The 21,188-nt window shown below is 40.0% G+C and overlaps 1 protein-coding gene across 1 annotated transcript; it reads right to left on the reverse strand.

The window, feature by feature from the left end:
- Positions 1-10,580: 10,580 nt before the first annotated feature.
- LOC146312091 (C1q-related factor-like) lies at positions 10,581-19,900 on the reverse strand. Its single transcript, XM_084740611.1, has 2 exons — positions 19,112-19,900; positions 10,581-11,693 (listed from the first exon to the last, which is right to left on the reverse strand). The coding sequence occupies exons 1-2, from the start codon at positions 19,757-19,759 to the stop codon at positions 11,514-11,516; spliced, it is 828 nt and encodes a 275-aa protein (XP_084596737.1). The 5' UTR covers positions 19,760-19,900; the 3' UTR covers positions 10,581-11,513.
- Between the last annotated feature and the right edge of the window lie 1,288 nt (positions 19,901-21,188).

Consider the following 21,188-nt stretch of genomic DNA (forward strand, 5'->3'; position numbering starts at 1 on the left):
CTGAATATGAAGCATCCACACTGCCCACATTTATGGATTTGTCATCTGCTTAGTGTGACAGCTTATATGTATATATATATAACTGCTAAGGTTTCACATTGTTCTTACTGTCACTTTTTCATGACTGAAAAAAAAAACTTGCTTTGACAAGACGATCACAATTATTATAGCTGTCTTCTTGTTGATTCAACGAGCACACAGAGGGGAGTTTCATCTCTCGGTTGACAAAAGGTCTTTCTGGGAAACATTTGATTGAAGCAACAGTGAATAAGAAAAACAGATGAGTACAGAGAAAATGTTATGCTATTAAAAACACAAAACTCATCAAACGCTGCATCTCCTGCAGTGTTTTAGACATCAAAGACATCTGTGAAAGGTTTCACACAAAACCCCCAGACCACACACGTGTGGGGGTTCTATCCAGAACCTTCATACCTTCTAGGGGTTCGAACAAGGGACACCCAGGGGGTTCTACCAAGGGTTTTATCTAGAACCCATTCAGGTGGATCTACTGAGAATCCTTTTTGTATTCCAAGGGTTTTTTCTAGAACATACTCAAGAACGTTTTTATAGTTAAAGGGTTTTATCTAAACCCCACTTGGGGGTTCTAGGAAGAACCTTTTTATATTCCAAGGGTTTTATCTAGAATGAACTCAGGGGGTTTTACCAATAACCTTTTTATATTTTATCTTGGTTCTATGGAGAATCTTTATCTAGAACCCACCCAGGGGTTCTACAGAGACCTTTTTTTTATACTACAAGGGTTTTTTCTGGAATTCACATCGGGGGTTCTACTGAGAACCTTTTTATATTTTAAAGGTTTTATCTAGAACACACTCAGGGGTTGTACAGAGAACCTTTTTATATTTTAAAGGTTTTATCTAGAACACACTCAGGGGGTTCTACAGAGAACATTTTTATATTATGGTACAGAGAACCCTTGATGAAAGAGTTCTTCAAGGATTTTAACAATTCTTGAAAGACTCTTTCTTCCACAAAGGGTTCTCTGGACTTAGTCTTACATAGAACCCTTGACAAACCCTTTCTTCAAAGATGGGTTCTTCACAAGCAAACGGTCCTGGGTAGAGCCTCAACCCCTCTTAAAGAACCCTTTTGGAACCCTTTTTTCCAAGAGTGTAGGGTGGATTAGTCTTTTGAATCCACATTTAACATGAGAATTTGAGAATTACTGCCAGTTGACGACCACTTCTCTCTGACGAAATGTTTATTTAGGTTTTGATTATTTCGACAAAGCAGAAAGCGAGAAAAAGAGCAAAGATGAAAAACTCGCTGCCGTTCCCGCTCTCCTTCAGCACAACAGGTCATAAATGCGGCTCGACACCAGCGGGTAGAATATAGTGGCCTGAACAACTGTAACCACTGTACTGTTCTTGAACTCTGGCATCTGGTGTCACGCTGAGGAAGGGGCACTCGCAGCGCCTCCGTAGCCCGTTGTCAGGCTGCATCCACGAAACCGCGGTGAGGTGAAGAGACAGGCAACACGCCAGCGGAGCGTCCCCGGCCACATGACTCAACCTGTCCCTACGTGTTAGCCCCGGCTCAGTCAGGGCCATGAGGGAACAAGGACGTTGGTATTGAGTCACTGACACACTGGACAGTCCCCAGATCAGGCATGATGATGGGGAGGAAAGTGGGGGATGCATGTTGTCATGTTCTACCAAGGAGTGCTAGGACAAGTGGTAACGTACTCATGCATATATGATCTTCTATAACACAAGATGCACTGATTTTGCAAATGTACTGTATATTTGTCGTACATGCTCTACTACAGTATGAGTGTGTGCATGCATGCATCTTGAGCTAATCTAAACTGGAGCTAATCTTGATAACTACTGGATCAATCTGCCTAATTTTGTTATGCACGTTCATGACTGTATGCTGACCTCTGTGGTTGAAAAGCCTGAAAAGCCTTGAAAAACCTTTTTTTTTTAACTGTCTCCAGGAACACAGGTATAATGTTTTCAGGCTTTTACATTCTTGTGAATGCAATATCTCAAGAACACCTTGAGGGAATTTCTTCAGACTCGGCGTGAATGACCACTTGGACTCAAGGATGAACTGATTAGATTTTGGTGGCCAGAGGTCAAAGGTCAAGTTCGGTGTTACATCATGTCTGTCCTGTTCTTGCGAAGGTGATACCTCAGGAACATTTAAAGGAATTTCTTCGAAATCGGTTTAAGCGTCCACATGGACTCAAGGATGAAATGATTAGATGTTGGTGGTCAAAGGGCAGACATTTTTGGCTGTAACTCCAGATTTCACACGCTAGTTATGACAAAATTACACACTAATATCTAATAGGATAAAATGATAAGGTGATGACATTTTATATTCAAAAGGTCAAAGGTCAACTCCACTGTGACATCATAATCTTTTGCCTCACCTAGATGTGAAACGTACATGCATGTATGAAAGTGCAGTACCAGCAGGGGGCGATAATAATGGGAGTGAAATATAAATGTAGTATAAAAAGTGACAGGGAAGAAGTCAGGACTGATAGATGGTTAGTTTTGGTGCCTAAACCTCACCAAACTAGGGATGAAAACTACAGGGGACTGGAATGTGTATCACACTCTTTGGCATGATGCAAATAACACAACATATGAACAATAAAAGATTATCATTGAGCTACAAAGGCCAAATGAACACAATGCCAGAAATGTAAACACATTAGCACATTAGCTACATGTCACAACTATAAACTGGTTAATGGTAGAGCATAAATCCAAAATATGCAACCTGCCAAAATGTTCACAATAAGGATCAAAAAGTAAACAGGTTAATGGCAATAGGGTACAGAATATCAATATTGTTAACAGAAAACTTCAGTTTTGTTTCCATGTACTCTGCCACACGGTTTGTAACTCAGTATTTACAAAAACACTCAGGGTTTTTATATGTTATGTAATTATCTGGTGAATCATATCAAATCAGCTCTTAAGCATTAGCAGTATAACTTTAACTGTTCTAGGACAGCTTATCACAAACAGGTTTCCCCTCTGGCTTTCCTGACCGTTCTGCCACAAAATCTGAGCGACAACCGATGAGAAAGCAGCAGAAACTGATGAGAGCATTGTCCTTTTCACAATACAAGCGAGATTTAAGGTCTCACAGAGATCAATCACTACCTGCTAGCCTCTCGTAATCATGCCTTTTATTGTAATCATTGAGATTTTGAGGACATACTGTGTGCCAGGTTTCAGTGTGAGCACAGACCTCCTGATGCAGGCAGGACTGTTGACAGGATGTTGTAGAAAATATTGCATCTGTTAACATACAGTACACAAATCTGAAAATAATGAGCATCATCTTGCAGACTTTTGATATTATAGTCAGCAAATATTTCAGAGAGGTGCAAGATGTAGGCTGTATTTCAGATTGTAGCCTGAAGGATGAGTTCAGCTCGTGTACACGTAACACTTACGGTGTATTTTTAGTATTCAAGGTGATATAGACAGGCTTGTTTGGTGACCCTTGAGATAACAGGTCTGAAGAGGAGCAGAGCAGCTGGAAAGATTCTGTTCGATGTCAGTCGTTATTGACTGCCAGACAGTGTTGAGGAGACACCGATTTTAAGCCCTGCTAGTGGCACAGCTCTGGGGATGGCGATGCCCGTCTATCGGTTGGTCCACCTCTTTGGTCCAGACTTAAATATCTCAGAATACTTAAAGGACTGCCACGAAACTTTGTACAAACAGAAGATGAAGCCTAGTCCCCTGAGTGTTCCTCTAGCGCAGCATTTCCCAAATGTAAGGTCAGAACCCAAAATTGCTCACGGACCTGTTCTTTGCCAATTTGCAGAATAAACAATAACAAAGCTATGATATGTGAATTCATTTTGCCAATTAAAATACTATGGTATGCTGCTCTGTTCAGCTCAGATGCTGTAGCTGTTTATCCTCCCTCCTTCTCTCTCTTTCATCTTGTGAACCTGGAACTGAAAATGTTTTTGCTCTCTGTTCAAACAAAAATGGATCCGGGGATCGTGGAGAATTAAGTGTCAACTCACTCGGAATAGATACCGTTAACGTCAAAAGGCTCAAGTCCAAGTGAAGTCATGGGTCATTGATATTAAAGCTACAATATATAACATTTCTGCGTTAAAATGTCTAAAACAGCAGAAATACATTATATATTTTGTTGAGTTGTGTACTGACATTATCCCAAATTTTTCCAAAGACGTTCATAATGTATTCAGATTAATGGTGCATTTCCTCCCAGCCATTGTTAGCCAGTAGGTTATTGCTGTACTTTCTGAGAAAACAGGGCTTATGTCAGATATATCAGAGAGTGAGGAAGGAGGTCAGCACACATGAATAAATGTTATGAAAAAAAACTTTAAAATTACTATGCCCATGAACATGAAAGACAGATTTTTGCCAGCTATTGTTTTCGTTTAAAAGTGAAGACATCACCTCCCATGATCCCACTTCACATCACACGTCTTTTCCCATAGTTTTTATGTGACACCTCTGCTTACTAAATGCCTGCAAGATTAATGAGAGATGCTAAACATCAGCATGCTAGTATTATCGTGAGCATGTTAGCAAAGCACCGCTCACAGTGCAGCCACATAGAAATGCTAGCATGGCTGTAGACTCATGTTTTCTGTTTTGTCCACTGTGTGCATTTGTAGTCTTTATGTTAAGACATCTTCTTAGGTGCACACTCACAAAACCATTTGTGCATGTAAGTGTGGGAAGGTGATAGTACATCTGGTGGGAGGAAATGTACATGAGCACAAAGGGCAATTAAGCTCGACAATTAAAGCATCTATCTCTAATCTGGATATCCCCTGGTGAGTTAAGTAGGGACGCTCAAGATAACAACACCAAGGGCTCATTAACGTCACTTCAGACATTTCAGAGGAGGTGCTCTCTCTCTCCGAGCCTCGCATCCTCCTGTCTCATTTAGACTAAAGACACATGCATGGACACACATGCACGCTGACCCAAACACTGACCCAAACACTCACACACACACGGACCCACAAACACGCACGCGCACCCTGCTGTAGCCTGATAAGCCTCACGCCTCACCAATTGGCCCCTGCAAATGTCAAGCTGGAGCCATCTCAGTTTACTGATAGGGAATGGGTGGGAGTGAATGAATCAAAATTTCCTTCAGTTACGTTTGCATATATGCCGGAGATTACCTAAATTAAAACAAGTCTGCAGTAGAGTCGTAATCTTTCAAATCCCTCTACTTATACGCGATGAAAAGAGGTACAGTAGAAAATCTCAAAATATCCCCACAGCCGCGTCCAAGAGAGACGAAGCTTACGTCAACAAAAAGCAGCTTACAGCACTTCTCAGAGGAATACTTATCTTCAAACCCTGGACCTGCTTAAAGTCAGCGAGGACATGAGATGAAATGTGAGTCAAAGGTTCAAGCGCCACGTACGGTCCAGATGCTGTTTCATCACAAATTAAAAAAACACCGGCCCCAGAGTGTCCTGTTGGGGAGGTTGTGCAGCTTAAGTCACCATCAAAACCACACACCCCCGAGGAGGGGTTTGTGTCGTTTACACATGCACAATAGCTTGAGCGCAGATCACCCAGTTTTGCAGGATGAGGCAAAGGCGGCACCTGCCAAGAGAATTTTTTTTTACACAGAGGTGTCCTCAGATGGTTTTGGGTTTACCCCTGTTGTTAGTGTGACTGTGACCTCGATAAACGACTCAAAAAAGGATGGGTGGATGGCTAAATAAGGGGTTCCTTTTTATCTATGCAGTGTGATGCAATAATTAGTATTATTTGCAAACGTGATGGTACCACTATACTTTAGAAACAAAGGTGCAACCTGGATCCATATATTTTTCTTTGGCTTGTCCCCATAGGAGAACACTTTTTAGTTCCTGGTAGAACCTTTGATAAAGGTCTTTCACAACCCAACACAAGAGCTGCGTCCAAAGTTCCATACTAACATGCTATTTAGTATGCTGAAACAGTGTGTGAGATTTTTTTTAACCTCAGTATGAAACTAGTAGTATGTGAGGTGCATACTTTGCACACACTCAACACTAGACTGGTTACCCTGGTTACGAATCTCCAACAGGCAAGAAGGCTCTCAGGAAGTGACCAGTGCATCTGAAAAGATACGTATACAATAGTATGTGGAACATTTGGGGTATTTAGTGCATATGTGATTTAAGAAGGGTTATACCCAGAACCCTCTGTAAAAGGATGTACGCACGTTCTACAGAGAACCCCTCCACCCAGAATCCTCTCTGGGGCTTCTATCCTCAACCTCTCTAATTTTGAAGGGTAGCGACAACGGTTACTCTTAGAACCCTTTCATATTCCAAGGGTTTTATCTCAAACCCACCCACGGGGGTTCTACTGACCACCCTTTTATATTCCAATGGTTTAATCTAGAATCCACCCAGGGGGTTCTTCTAAGTACCCTGTATTTCAAGGGTTTCATCTAAAACCAAGTTAGGGGGTTCTACCGATAACTCTTTCTTATTCCAAGGGTTTCATCTTGAGCCCACAGAGTTCTACTGAGAACCCTTTTATGTTCAAAGGGGTTCATCTAGAACCAACTCGGGGTTCTACAGGGTGTCAGGGTTTAGAACCCTCTTGTCTTCTGAGAGTTCTACGCAGAACCATATAGTATTCTTCAGATGAGCCAAAAAAAAAAAAAAAAAAAACCATATTGAACCCCATAAAGTGCAGATTGTGGTCATCCACCATTTTGACCAAAAAAACTTTAAATGAGTAGAAAGTTCTGAACTATGGCAGAACAAAAGTACAATGAAGGGATTAATCCAGATACATTTAAAAATACCATTTGAAACAGTATAAAAAACCCAGAATATTTGAGATGGATGATCTTTCAACACCCATGCTTTCAACAATCCTTGAAAAACTATTTCTTCAAAAGAAAGGTTCTCCAGAAGTAAAAAGTTCTGACAGAACCTCAGCCTTTCAAGAAGACCCCTTTTGTAACTCTCAGTATAAGAGTATAAAGTACTATATGTTCTAGGAGAGAAGGGAAGCACAAACTCATTTCACTCTCTTCACTCATAACATTTTGAAATGGTAAATACTGTTGAATTTCTGCCTTAATCTTCCAGCGCTCTTAAGTGTTTTTTTTATATATATATATAAGAATGATTTTGTGTTTCTCCCCTGAGGACTTGAGGAAAAGTACAGATGTTGCAGACTCTCAGGCAATGTTCAGTTCCAATGGTTTCAGCAGTGAAAGCTGTTTCTCGCAGACCCGGGGCATTTGTCTTTGACATTGTGACATGAAGTCTCTAATTTGACGATGTGCTCATACACCCTGCAAGGAGAAAACAGCCCGTGCTAGTGCTCAGCTGCCCCGTGGCTCGGGTGACCTCTGCTTAGGCACGGACCCTCAGTCTTAATTGTGTCTGGAGGAATTCTGCTGTCTTAAGACAAGCTTAAGTTTAGACCACAGGGCTTCCTGGCCTTCTTCTTCTGCACAGAGTGTGACAACTGCATGTTCTCACACTGCAGTCTCTTTCCGTCATTTTAATCAGCTGTACACTATTACACCAATTTGCAGCTCACAACAAAATGCTGAATTTAATTGAGCTTCAGGTGGCATTTTGGAAGCTGACATTCAGTTCTATTAGCTTCAGTGAATAAGTAAATCTGCATTTTGCAGAAGAGGGAAGTAACTAAGTACAAATACTTCCTTACTGTACTTAAGTTGAGTTTTCAGGTATCTGTATACATTTACTTAAGTATGTATTTTTGGACAGTTTTTCAGTGGATGGTAGATGACTCATGCCACAGTTGGTAGACAAAATAAATATGTCCCAGTTGGAGCTATAGTGGGGGGTTCAGTTGGTTTGCTACACTAAATTAATGTAGCTGTGTGTGCATAATAAGAGAATTGAAGCAGACATTTAGCATTAGACAATGCAGAAATTACTTTCCTTAAAAAATAATTTCTTCCACATGCAATAATTATTAAAGCAATTTATTTAATTTTGAGAGAAGTAACTAGTAACTGCTAAATTTCAGTATTTTCAGTCTTGCCCACAGTGGTCTCCTTGCCTGAGGTGCACACAGATACGATACGATAGAGGAGTGATGACTAAGATGTATGTATGGGAATAAATGATGAAATAATAGGTTTGTGTATTTCTCTCTTTACTCCTTAACTCACAAGATTTGTCACTAGTCACTGAATTCATATGTGTGTAAAAAGAGACCTGTGGCTATAGGTAGGCAGTAGAACGTACCAATATGAACCATAAAGAGGGGGAGGGCACAATTTTTCAAAACTTAATCTAATCATCTATAATTAGTGCAGGTGCTTTGCACAATATTGAATCAATATTTAACATTGACTAGACACCAATAGACAACAGCTGTTATTATTTTTTTTATTATTATCAAAATTACTGCTAGGGATATTTACCTTCTATCCTTACCCAGATCTGCACCCTTGGGCATGTTACTTAAGCTATGATGCATTTCAGGGGAATTACTAGTTATTTTTATTTTGCTCACTGCTTTTCCCACATCAAGACCAATTCCATTCACTAAATGAATGAGACAGTAACACATAGAAAAGACGACTTCTTGGTTTATCCATCAGTACACATCATGCAAGACAGATGTAACAAGATCAAAACAACGTACAAGATGTAACAAGAGATGCAACCATGAGGAAAAGGTGAGGTTCAGTTAGCTTTGCACAGACAGACAGCCGAAATGTTCTTCAGAGGGCTGCTTTTTACTTTTATACTGTGAGTATTCAAAGTACTCATTACTTTGGCATTACTTTGGCTTTCTGACCATACTTCTTTGCTCTGTCACAACTTTTGTTCTTGAACTCTTAACTTGGTATTTCAAAGTGTATAAGAGACAGTTTTAGACCCTACGTGGCTCAAGTTAAAGGCGAATTATGTCCAAAGAATTTCACAATATCAAAGTGAGCTCTCTTATGAAAACAGAAAATATATTGGCTTTTACAGTTTAGCCCTGGAAGCTATTTTTCCTTGTCTCTGACACTGGTGTCGCTGTCACAGCAGAGCCTAATTTGCCTGGATTACTTTCCGACACTGATCTAAGCTTTGTCATGATATGTTCTAACACCCGTCCCCTGACTTTCTCCCCGTTATATCTCAGCGTCTCCACACCCATTAGAGGCAAAAACACACATCTCTGCTTTGATTGTGAAACACAATCATCTCTCGCTTCATTTGACATTTAACACAGCTGTGATTTCCTCTGCCTTTTCCCTCAGTGATGATCTCTGCGTTGATTGCCTCTCGCTGAGCTGGCGTGGCTCTCTTGTGTGTAACATTTGCAGGACTAAACGCTGGTTTCGCTGGAAAATGAGAGATCAGAACAGCTGATCAGGAAGTAGATGAGGTGAGTCACTTTAATGGAGAGAAGTCTGCACACTGTTCAGCTCTAAATAAACATTTTAATACTCTTTTTTAGGACATTCTCTTGAAAGGCAACTTTTTAATCTATAACAAGAGAAGATCTTGGAAAGGAAAAAGGATCTTGCTGCTGCCTTTTGAGAAAATATCCTAAGAATGAAAATTAATCTATATGTTTGGACCCAAATAGTGTGCAGATTTTTCTCCTTTGTACTCTCCAGTCATTTTTCTCTTCTGTGAGTGACATTAACCACATAATGTGTGAGGAAATGCAAAAAAAAACATTTTTAATGAAAATCATTGACATTAAAAGTAAAAGCAACAGCAACAGATGTTCCTTAAGCCCACATTGTTTTTAGCTATTTAAACTTTGTTTAAAATCACTGAATTTCTCTTCATTTTTTGTGGAAACATATAGAACATTTTAACAGGTGTTGCATGCATGAATTAAATAAATTAATCTTTACAAATGAGCACATTACATATTATAATTGTAGAACTATCTATCAACAGCTATATTCTTCAATAGACACACAATATGGTGTATGTACACTACTTTGACTGTGTTCAGACATCAAGATTTAATATCTAATGTACAATTTATACACTAACAATATGCCAAATATAATGGGCTGATATGACATGATTTTCCAAATCATCACACCGAGACACAATACGTTTTGTGACACTGCCATTCAACACAAGCATAATCTCATTTTGGCGTCCAGTATTTGACAAATTATCTTTTTTTCTTTTTTAGGACAGATTATCTCAGAATATCTCCTCCGTCATCAGAGTGCAACATTTCATTATACAAACAGCATGAGAAAACAAAATAGAACATAAATTGGTAGCACTTTACTTTAAGGGGTGTGCATATGACTGTCATTACACTGTCATAACCATGTCATGAACATGCAGGACTCTTTATGACTGTTGCCATTAAGTATCATTCAGTCAATTATGTGATCTTCAATGCAAATTGTTCAAGATGTCTTTGTTATAACAACTTGAAATTCATGAATTAATCAAATGACCTTATATCATTTAATGACATCCTTATGACAAGTCGAAATGGTATTACTTTACTTGAAGTCAAGGGAATTATTCATGACACTGCTACAAACACATCTGACAGTATAATCAAATGTAATGACATCTTTATAATAAGTCCAAAATGTACTAAGGTTAAGGAAAATATTCATGTCACACTTATGACAGTCTCACGAAGGGCCAGCGTCAAAACCAATCACATATAACAGTACGATGTAAGTGCACAACATAAAGCTACACATTTTTTGAAGTGTGACAGACATTTTTGTCTTTGTTAATGTCAAGTTGTCATAGCAAAGATGTCTCAAACAATGTCAATTCTGCAATAGAATTGACACTTAATGACAACAGTTATATATATTGACATAGATCATTTAATCAAATGACCTCATAACATTTACTGACATCTTAATGACCAGTCCAAAACTAAAACTAAACTGTTTCTTTAAGTTTGATAATGTCAAGTTGTCATGACAAAGACGTCAACTTTGCATTAAAAGTAACATAATTAAGAGAATGACACTTAATTACAACAGTTATAAACATTCATAAAAACTCCTTGTTCATGAAAGGTGTCAGGACATGGTTATGACAGTGTAATGATAGTCTTATGCACACCCTTTGAAATAAAGTTTTACCCATAATACAGCACATGTACAAACACTGCAGTCGCCACAACTGTTGGATTTCCAGACTTGTGATTTGAAATGACAGCTCAAAAATGATGGCGAGGCTTCTGCATCGTCAGAATCGTGACTGCGCCTCAGCATGACACATGGCAGTGACTGTCACTGTTACATAGCTCGCGTCCATCAGAATAGCGGCGTAGGCACCCTGTATACAATGGAACGTATGGATGAGGAGGCAGACTGTTACCGACAGCCACAGATCCACAGGCTGAATAATCGCCGTATCAATGCTGACCTTTCACATCTGGAAAAACAATCTGGCTGCTGGATCCATGGCTATGGGCAACGTCAACCTTACTGCGAGAGCAAAGTGAAAGTCAGGAAGTGAATGTCCTCTGGCTGCGACCTTTCACCTCTGAGCCCACGTCTTGTCCCAGTCTTCAGTCGGCGTAGAGGATGAACCCTGAGAAGGTGCTATATTTGTTGCTGTTGCCCCCGTGAGCCTTGCCCCCATCCAGTTTTATGAAAACCTCATCGCCCGCGTCCAAATGAAGGATGACACTGTTGCTGGCGTAGTCATAACTCTGGTCCTGGTCTTGGGCAATGGCGCTGGCCCTGACCTGGAATATGACACGCAGACAAGCAGAGATGAAGTGAAGAAATGTAAATGCTGAGGAAAAGATTGACATTGAAGATTTTTTAGAATTCATTAATAAAACAAGGAGTTAGTTATGAAACAGTCATAGTTTCATACTGATGCCTCTATATGACGTATATAAGCAAACAAGACCATCAGCCACCAGGTCCGGTTCTTGATTTATGGTGTGCAAACCGGAAGAGCCTATATTTACACTTCCCCAGCCAAAGTTACTTTAACCAGCTGAAAAGAAGCAGGAGGAAATTCTTCTTTAGATTATTTTATTTTTGACGTAATATTGTAAGGTTATGGCAGTGGAAACACAACTGCTTTTGTCCACAGGGGTTTTTAAAATCAACACAATATGTATGTTCCTGGTAGTAGCTTTAAAGGGACTATTTTAAGTGTGGTTGCATGAGGTACTGATCCATGGTCAGTGTCATCAGATCAGCAGCTGATCAGCATGCCTACAGTTTGGAGAAACAGCAGGAGTCCTAGCATGGAAGCGAAGCAAAATACTACTGTGGACAGCATCAACGGGTATTTTAGCCACTTAAGAAAAGTTTTACCTAAAAAAAAATCAACACCAGTATAAGTATACCCTATATTTAGAATATTCTGAATGCTTTACCTTGCTGTCAGACAGCCTTTTCAGACAGGAAACTGCTGTTATCCAGGCTAAATATCGCTCTCCAAATCAACCAAGCTCCACAGGCAAACTCAGTAATTTTACCTCACAGAACACAGGAGTTGCTGGCCTGCTGCTGCCTCTGTCTGGGAGAGGCAGCGGCTTCATTAAAGGCAGCAACTCCAGCGTTCGGTGAGGTAAAATTACTGGTTTTGCCCCTGCAGTTTTTCAAACAATCAAAACTATCCTTTTAACTTTAACCTAAAACTTCGTTTGACATTGGCTAAGTTACTTCTCTCGGGTTGCCAGTTTTGTTAATAGTGACTTTTCGTTGTTAATGGTTTATGGGCAATGGAGTTTTTATTCATTTTTATTTACACTGAAAAAAGCAAGATAAACATTTCATTTAAGAGCTCCTCTTGTGTTACAAGAGTAAAGTTTTCAGTGCAACCTGTGATTAAGAAACAGCAACAACAAAAATTTACACAAAAGAAACAACATCCCACATGTTGTAGAATACACACAGTACATGTGTAGCATTTACCACTACTGTTTTTGTGAATATTATTTATTTTATAATTCATAATTCATAAAGTTTCAAGATGTTCAGGAGAGAAAAAAAGAATATCTGTGGCTTCTTCCATTTTTTTTAGTGTAAGGTGCATTACTTGAAGTATTTAGATTAAAATTGCCATGTCATTTTTATTTACTGCATCCCAAAATTAATCTGAACCAACCCTGCCCAAAGGACAACATTAAGACAACATTGCTGAAGCTGATTAAAACAAATGCTTAATCTGATGCATACAAGCATTAAAAGAGTTGCTGTGTCACTTGACATGAGACCACACTTATTTGTTATAAGTATGAGTTGGCCAAAAGAGTCTTATTTTAAGAAAGGAATATTTGCAAGAAGCGTGGAGTGAATTTGAGAGTCGGTGTAAAGTGTGTCCCCTGTGGTGAATATCTTGTTTTTCTCTCATGACTCAACTGAAAGGGTCATGCTTGAGTCAGTCTGCCTCTGAGGAAGGATGGCAGCACAGACTATCCCTTTGCCTCATGTTCCACACTTGCAGCACATCCACCTTTTTCCGGGCGGAGCACTGAAAATGCCATGTTTTCCCAAATATAAGTGTCATTGTGTCAACACGGGCTAATTACCGAGGGTGTTAGGAATTGCTTTGCATGTACAGTCAGCGAGCGACTGCGGGACATATCCCCTCTAAGCTTTTGCTAATGTGTAATGGTCTGAGTTGCCAGGTTAGCTGTTACGCTGCAACTTCACCAACCAACCACAGAAGTATAATCCCTGCTACAACCAGACTGTGGCACAGGTTCTAATTACTGTGAACAGAGTACAAGAGTGTATATCCAGAGGCTGCAGTGTCTGAGAGGAGAGTTGGAGCCACAGATGACAGCGTGATGATTGATATCTGAGACATGAGGGCAGTACAGCCTGAACTCCTGAACTTATTGCTATTTATCTTCATTGTTGGAAGGTTTTTAGTCCATGTTTGTAGTTAATTTTTGTATTGTTTTAACTGTCATGCCACACTCTTGTGATGTTTTAATGCTGGGTATACCATGTAACGAACTTTGTAACTTTGTATTGATAAGTACTGTATGAACAATGTTTATTATATTGCTACTATAATACCTCGTGGGGATCATGCAACCACTTCCAAGTGTGATCACCATGATCAATGGACCTGTATCTTGTCCAGAGCTAATCTCAAATACTACTGGACCAATCAGCCTTTTTTTTTTTGTACACATTCATGACTATATGCTAAAGGACCTCTGAGTGATCAACAACTGCTTCAGTTTGAAATCTTGTTTTAGGACAGGACAATATTTGTCAAGTCATGGGAATGTTGATGGAAATTTGCAAATCTCTTCTGGTTGCATCTCGCAGTTGTGGTGGCATTGCAGTAGGTGCTTCACCTTATGTTGCCTGGCTGGGATCTGCTGAGTGCACTCAATAGTTAGCTATTTAGTTATTGCTGTTAATGGTTATTACTGGGGGTTTATTCCATTTTAACTTTATTTTTGTATTGTCTTAACTGCCTGATTTTACTTGCCCTACTCTTGCAATGTTTTAATGCTGGGTCCACCATGTAAAGCATTTTGTAACTTATTATTGAAAAGCACTGTACCAATAAAGTTTATTATCATATTATTGTTATTATTCTTCTTATTGTTGTTACGTCAGAAGTGGGAGTGACGTCACACCCAAGCTGACTCCATTCCAGTGTAACACGTAAAAAAAAAAGCTTTGTACTTGATAACAATGCACTATGAAGTATTTTGCACCTAAAGGCACCAAAGCAGCGTGTCCACAGTCATGTTTGCCAACCTTGAGACCTCAAAATTAGGGAGGATTTCAATACCAAAGCAGGAGGTGTGGGGGGCCTCTTTCCTTTAAAATTTTCCATAAGAAACAGGAATTCCCCTTTCAGTGTCTTAAATTTGTTCAAGTATTTCCTTGTCTTAGTAGACTACTGTCCATTTCTCTTTCTGTCTATCGCTCACTGATGAGTGGGATACAGTGAACAAGCACCTCTCTCTGGCGTATCTCAAAATGATTTTATGTATAACTGTATTGTTGTCTTGGTGGAAACAGTGGAAACAGTGGAGTTTTAGAGTCATAGGGCTCATACAGTACAGTACCAGGAACAGGTTGTAACAATGAAAAGGAAAAAAGTGTGTCAGAGAAGTACAGGAAGTTGAGACCCCAGAAGGGATCTGGGAGTGGACAATGAAAAACAGAAGTTTCCTCGGAAAATCAGGAGAGTTGGCAAGTATGCTTCCACTATTATGGACCCACAGAGCCGCCATCTTGGATTTTGAGGTCAGGGTTGGTGAGCTTCCTCCAACTTTCCGAGTCAAGAATCCAACTTCAGGGGGCGTTCCAGTTCAAATGTCCAACTAAGCATGTATGACTTCCCAGTTCAAATGAAACCCACCATTATTATAAACTTCCTTCCTTCCCTGTCTCCACCTTCATTTCTGTCGCTAGGGATCTCTCAAATTAAAACAATAACAAAATGTGTAGTTTGATGACATCGCAAAGTGGCGTGGAATCACGGGTGTCGTTTTCTAACAACCGCCGATTCTGATGAAAATCTGTCGGGCATGAAATTATGCTCATGGATGCGGTAATACTAGTTTTATTTACGTTATGTTTATTCACCTGCACCGACTTCCTTCCTCACTCTCTGATGTATCCTGTGTTTCCGTGGAAGTTACAGCAACAGCTGGCAGGAAACACACTGTTACCTTGAATAAATGATCTATTTCTCTACACTTGAACACTGTTATGTTGTAAATGTGAGAAACTGAAACTTGTGTCGGCAATATTGGGATAAACTTGAAGTGTACTTAACCCCAACTTTGGTTAAAATAAATACTTAATTAATGAGCATATTGTTGTTGTTGAAGCTGTTCATTCATTTCTCTGCACCCTTTCTCTTAATTTCTTGATGTGTGAATAAACACAAATTAATTTGTGTCATTATGTATGTGATTAAATCAGCAGTAGTTGGTGTGTGTCTGCCTGAAGCCAAGTTTACATGAGTGTTTTGTTCTTAATTGGCCCTCATTAACCACACAGAGACTGTATTTGTGTTTGGTTATGTGATAAGTGTTATATAACTGTAAGCATGAACTGTGGTAATGTGTGTTTGGATTTGGCAAAAAATTTAGTGATGCTTTAATTTATGTAGAAGAATTCATGCCCACACTAACTAAGGAAGCTATTTATTAATGGTTTCATCATGTTTCATCTTGGAGCTCAAACAACAGTGTGAGACTGTATTAGATACATTTTCTGACTGTGGTAAACTTTAGAAAATGTAGATCTATATATGAAACTTCATATCTGACAGTGTCATTGCCCTCGAAAGAAAGCAGACAGAGGCAGAGAGGTTAAGAGCTGGAGGAGGCAGCTCAAAGAAGTCTTTACAACACAACAGACCACCAACAAGTGAATCACCATGATTAAAATATCTCCAGTAAGTATATTTTTCTCTTTTTCTTTTGTTAAAGAAGTTAGTAGTTTTATGAACTAGTAAATCTAATGCTAATTTTATTATTCCCTTTTTACTGCCATTTCTTTAATCCGAATTATTTTTTAAATGCATTTTGAACAATGTAAGTGGACAGTTCTGTTCTTTGTGGCAAAAAGTGAAGTATGTGTGTTTGGACAAACTACTTGATATGTTGTTGGCCTGAGAAATAAAACAATAGTGAGATATATCTGCAATAGACATTTCATCAATAGCAATAAAAAACGTTTCATTAAAACATAACGAATTTCCCCTGGCTCAGTTTATCATATCCCTTGATAATGGAGTGTACATTGAGTGCCACACAAGCAGACAATAATTTAACACGTGTGTTATTCAGTTGCATCATCGACATGTGACACAAACAGATATGGTGAGTGAGAGTGAGAACATGAGTTCAGATGGTGGAAATTGTTAATAATAATAAAAACAAAGTCCTCTCCAACATGGAAAAACTGAATGCCACCAAAGGGGGTAAGGGGAACTTTTTTAAAATCATATTGTTTGTTATCTTGAAAAATCAAAATGCTTGCTGAGCACTTGAAAAATGAGAACATTGTAGTGTATACAGATAATCAAATGTTATTCAGCTGAGCAGCTACGTAAGAAATCCAAGGGGGGTGGGGTTGAATTCAACCTTTTTTCTTTTGGTCTCTGCTAAAACTAGGTCAGTAAAAAAAAATTATATTGACTGAAATGAAACATTTTTTCATAATAAGTTTTATGTTAAGATATACACTAACATCAGGATTAGGAGTGGGGAGGGTGGGGTGCCCTTCTTTTTTTTTTTAATTTAGCCACTGCCTCCTGAAATGTCTGTGCACATCCCTGCTTGTAAACATTTACAAAAATGCAGGCTTACTGTAGGAACATATAGGGGGTGGAGGGAAACATGAATACCTACAGTCCTGCAATAAATGCTACATTTGTCTATTTTTTCATGCAGGTGGATGGAGAAGATGTGGTGGAAAGTCTACACCATTGTTTTCCAAACTTTTTACAGTCCCATACCCCTTCAGACATCCAAACCCCTGGGGGTACATATACCCCAGTTTGGGGATAGGGGGTCTACACCATAGTGTGTATCTTGCAAAGCATCCTAGTAAAACATCAAAAACAGAGTTCAATCTTCAGTTCAAGGAAAGTCCCCATTAATATTGATCCCTATTAGCTTCACAAATGACATTTACCATGTGCCCATTGTACTGGATTGCACTATAATGTGTAGGTGTTTGGGTCATTGTGTCCACTCTCTGTACAGCCTGTTGCAGTCCGGCTGAGATGTTTGCAGGAAAATGTCGAGGCTCAGATTTGCATGGTGTTTGATCAGTGTCATCACCTGGGGCTTTAAAGACATTACAAAATTATCCATGAACAGAGCAAATATCATGATTTGATATTGAAACGCCTGGGCCTGACAGGCAGTCTGATAACGCATACTAGCACATCACGGCTCCATGAAGTTTGTTGTATTTCAAAGGGCACCAGCTTTGAACTAGCCACTACCCCGGGCTGTGTTTTGATGTGTGCAGACTTGAGATAGCGCTGCACTCCTTCCACTCACTTCAACGTGTACATCATTGGATGTGTAATATGCACAAGATACACAATCTGGCAGCGTGCCACTGTGCATTGTCATTATACTGAACTATAACACCAGACCAAGACAGACCTAAAATCACTATCCACATGAATGCATGACTACTCAATTTAGACTGCCAGCACACTGGTTACACTGTTGCCTGAGCATTTTGATGCGGGTTCATCCCAGTGTGTGATTCAGGGAGCTCATAATATCAGTAATTGTTAATTTTCTACTAGGAATGCACCCGGATCCGAATAAATTATTCGGGAAAGCACATATATTTATTCTATCCACAGTTGCTTGTTATTAGTTGGGATAAAAAACAATTTGCAAAATGTAACACAGTAACATCAAGAATACTAGTTTTTACATTCACATAAGTGCATTTTTACATAAGCACTCAATTTTAATGTTATTGTTTTAATATATTATATTATTAATACATATGTATAATCTGTGAACTGCAACATGAATGCAGCATCACTGCAACTTAAGACCATTTCCTTCAGCTGAAGGACGTTTTTTATCTTTACTGTAAAGAGTTCCTATATCTGATGCAAAACAGAATCTGTTCTGATTTATGACATTTTTTTTTAATTAGTTTCTTTTTGCTCACTACCCCTGAGTTAAAGGGGTCGTGGTAGCAGGGCTCAGTTCATAAAACTAGTTAATTACATGCCAACATTAAATCAATTTGATGCTTTGAAGGCACATTAAATGCATTGTCAATGAATATTAGTTTAGAATATGCAACATTCAACTGGTTTAACGAGACCTCTGATCTTCTATCCAAATACAGATACAGAGACTTCTCGACTCTATTTTCTACTCTTTGTACTTTGAGAAATTGTTTGAGAAATCTCAGTGTAAATTTGCCTGGAAAAATGGGTCATTTCATCTGATTTCAGGGTGAACCCAACCCGGTGGCAGCCATTAAGGACAACTACATAGAAATAACCGATCTTCTCAAGAATACCCTTTAGCTTATAGAGTTCATATAGAGGCATCAGTAATAATTTGAGACCATTTTATAACCACTTATGGTTAAAGTTGGTCCAACAGATACAGATAATGATGTCTTTACTCTATTTTCTACCTGCAGAGTTAAAAGTGTTACCCACCAGCCCATTCTTGATCAGGTCAGCCCACATGCTGGTGCCATCTCCTCCCCTCATCAGCACGTTGTAGATGAAAAAGTAGGTGCCAGGAATCTTACAGGTGAACTTGCCTGTTGCGCCCTCATAGTTACCACCAATATTCGTCACCACGTCATCAAATCGTAGAATATCGTAACCTTCTTGAGGGTTTCGTAGTCCTGCGTAAAATGCCACTCGAGGTGTGGTGTTATAGGTGGTTGTGCTGACTGAGCCTTTACCCCCTAAACCTAGAATCCCTGTCCGTACAATGTCCACACCATCTCCCGGAGGTCCCTTTGGTCCTGGAGGGCCTGGCTCTCCAGGTGGCCCTGGGGGTCCAGGCTTGCCCGGGCGTCCTGGTTTGCCTTGTGGGCCGTGGGCGCTGTAAGTGGGCAGAGGTGGGCCGATGCTGTGATCGCTCAGGTCCCCGTCGTTGTCCACCTGTAGGCCTGTGGTTGCTGTATCCATTCCGGGGTGCACACCTGTGCCCGCCGTGCCCGTGCTGGGGAAGGGGTCACAAACCATGCGGCAGGTGCCCAGCATCTCGTAGTGGCTGCCGGTGTCATCCACGCCGCCTGTGCCCACAGAGCTGACCAGCACAGGGATGAGGACCACCAGAACCAAGACCAGCATGACCCCCACAGCAGCTGCCACCAGGGTCTTGCGCCCGATGCTCAGCCGGGGAAGGGGCTGCGCAGCCACCGTGGAACTCTCCGGGGTGGAAATGGTGACTGCGGGGAGTGCGTCCACCTGGCAAAGACACACTGAGGATCTCCGATGGATGGTGGAGATGGTGCCCAGGGAGAGCTGCTGTGTGTATGAGTGTGTGAGTGAGTGACAGAGCGGTGTAGGAGTAGAGGGAGAGGGAGTGGAGCAAGGGACCGAAGTGATCAAAAGGAGAGAGAGATTGAGGGAGTAAGAGAAGAGGAGGAGGAGGAGGGAGAGAGTAAGACAGCTTGAGAGAAGAAAAAAAAAGAAAAGAAGCAAGGGGAGGAGAGAGTGAGCAACATGCACTCACTCACTAACCATCTGAGTCAGGGCTGAGGAGGGCACTTTCCTGCTGGCAGATGTGAAAAAACAGGGAAGACATAAAGAAGGAGAGGTACACAGAAAGAGATAATAATCAATCAATTCACGTTCATTGGATGATGAAGATGAAGATGGAGAAAAGGATTTGAAGGAAATTTGCTTAGACAATAAGGATTAAAATTTTTGGAACCACTGAAATTCATTTTCTCCATTCTTTACTGCACATTTTTCAATAATATTAAACAGCTGGCATTAATTTTGTGCATTAACACAAGAAAACATTTTATTTTGACTCCAGGAAAAACTTATCTTTGAAATTTTATATTTAGCAGATAGAGATTTAGCCTGATATATTTTCCTTTTTCAATGTGAGACTGTGTTTTATCAAGGTCAAAACTGGTATATTTTAATAAATATTTTGTTTTTCCTCATCTGCATGTGTGCGTATGTGTGGGTGTATGTGTGTAGTGGGAGATCTTGTATACTGGAATGATTCCAGGCATCTGTGGTCAGTCAAGCTGCGACCTTCACGAAATCAGCAAACTTTTAAAGGGGCAGTTCACAGTTTGTAAGTAAAATTCTGCTCCACTACAACATTGGCTTTATAATTCATATTGGTTATCATCAGCAATATTTATTAATTGCTGAGACATGGGGTCGTGGCAACAAGTGGTTCGGCAACATAACTGAATGCAAGCAAGCCCTAACCTGCCATTCTCTGCCTCCGGGGGCAGAGGGGTTGTTTAGTTGAATATGTTAGTCTAGACTGCCTGATTCATCGATTATTTATCAAGCTGAGGTTTGTGCAGGTAGAATCTATGGTCCCGACCATGGCCCTGAAATATTAGAACCCAAAGCGTGCTTCATAACGATAAATCCACGGCGCTGTCCGTGGTGCTAAACATGAATTTGTGATTGTGCTTTCTTCTTTCAGTCCCACCCTTCTGTCAGTTTAATTTCTAATTTATAATATTGTCTCAAAGTAGCAGCAGCGGTTCTCAAATAGGGGTTCAGAGACACCCAGGAGTCTATG

Source organism: Lutjanus erythropterus, chromosome 17, assembly GCF_056507025.1.
Source record: "Lutjanus erythropterus isolate fLutEry1 chromosome 17, fLutEry1.hap2, whole genome shotgun sequence".
In the NCBI taxonomy this organism is placed as follows: domain Eukaryota; kingdom Metazoa; phylum Chordata; class Actinopteri; order Lutjaniformes; family Lutjanidae; genus Lutjanus; species Lutjanus erythropterus.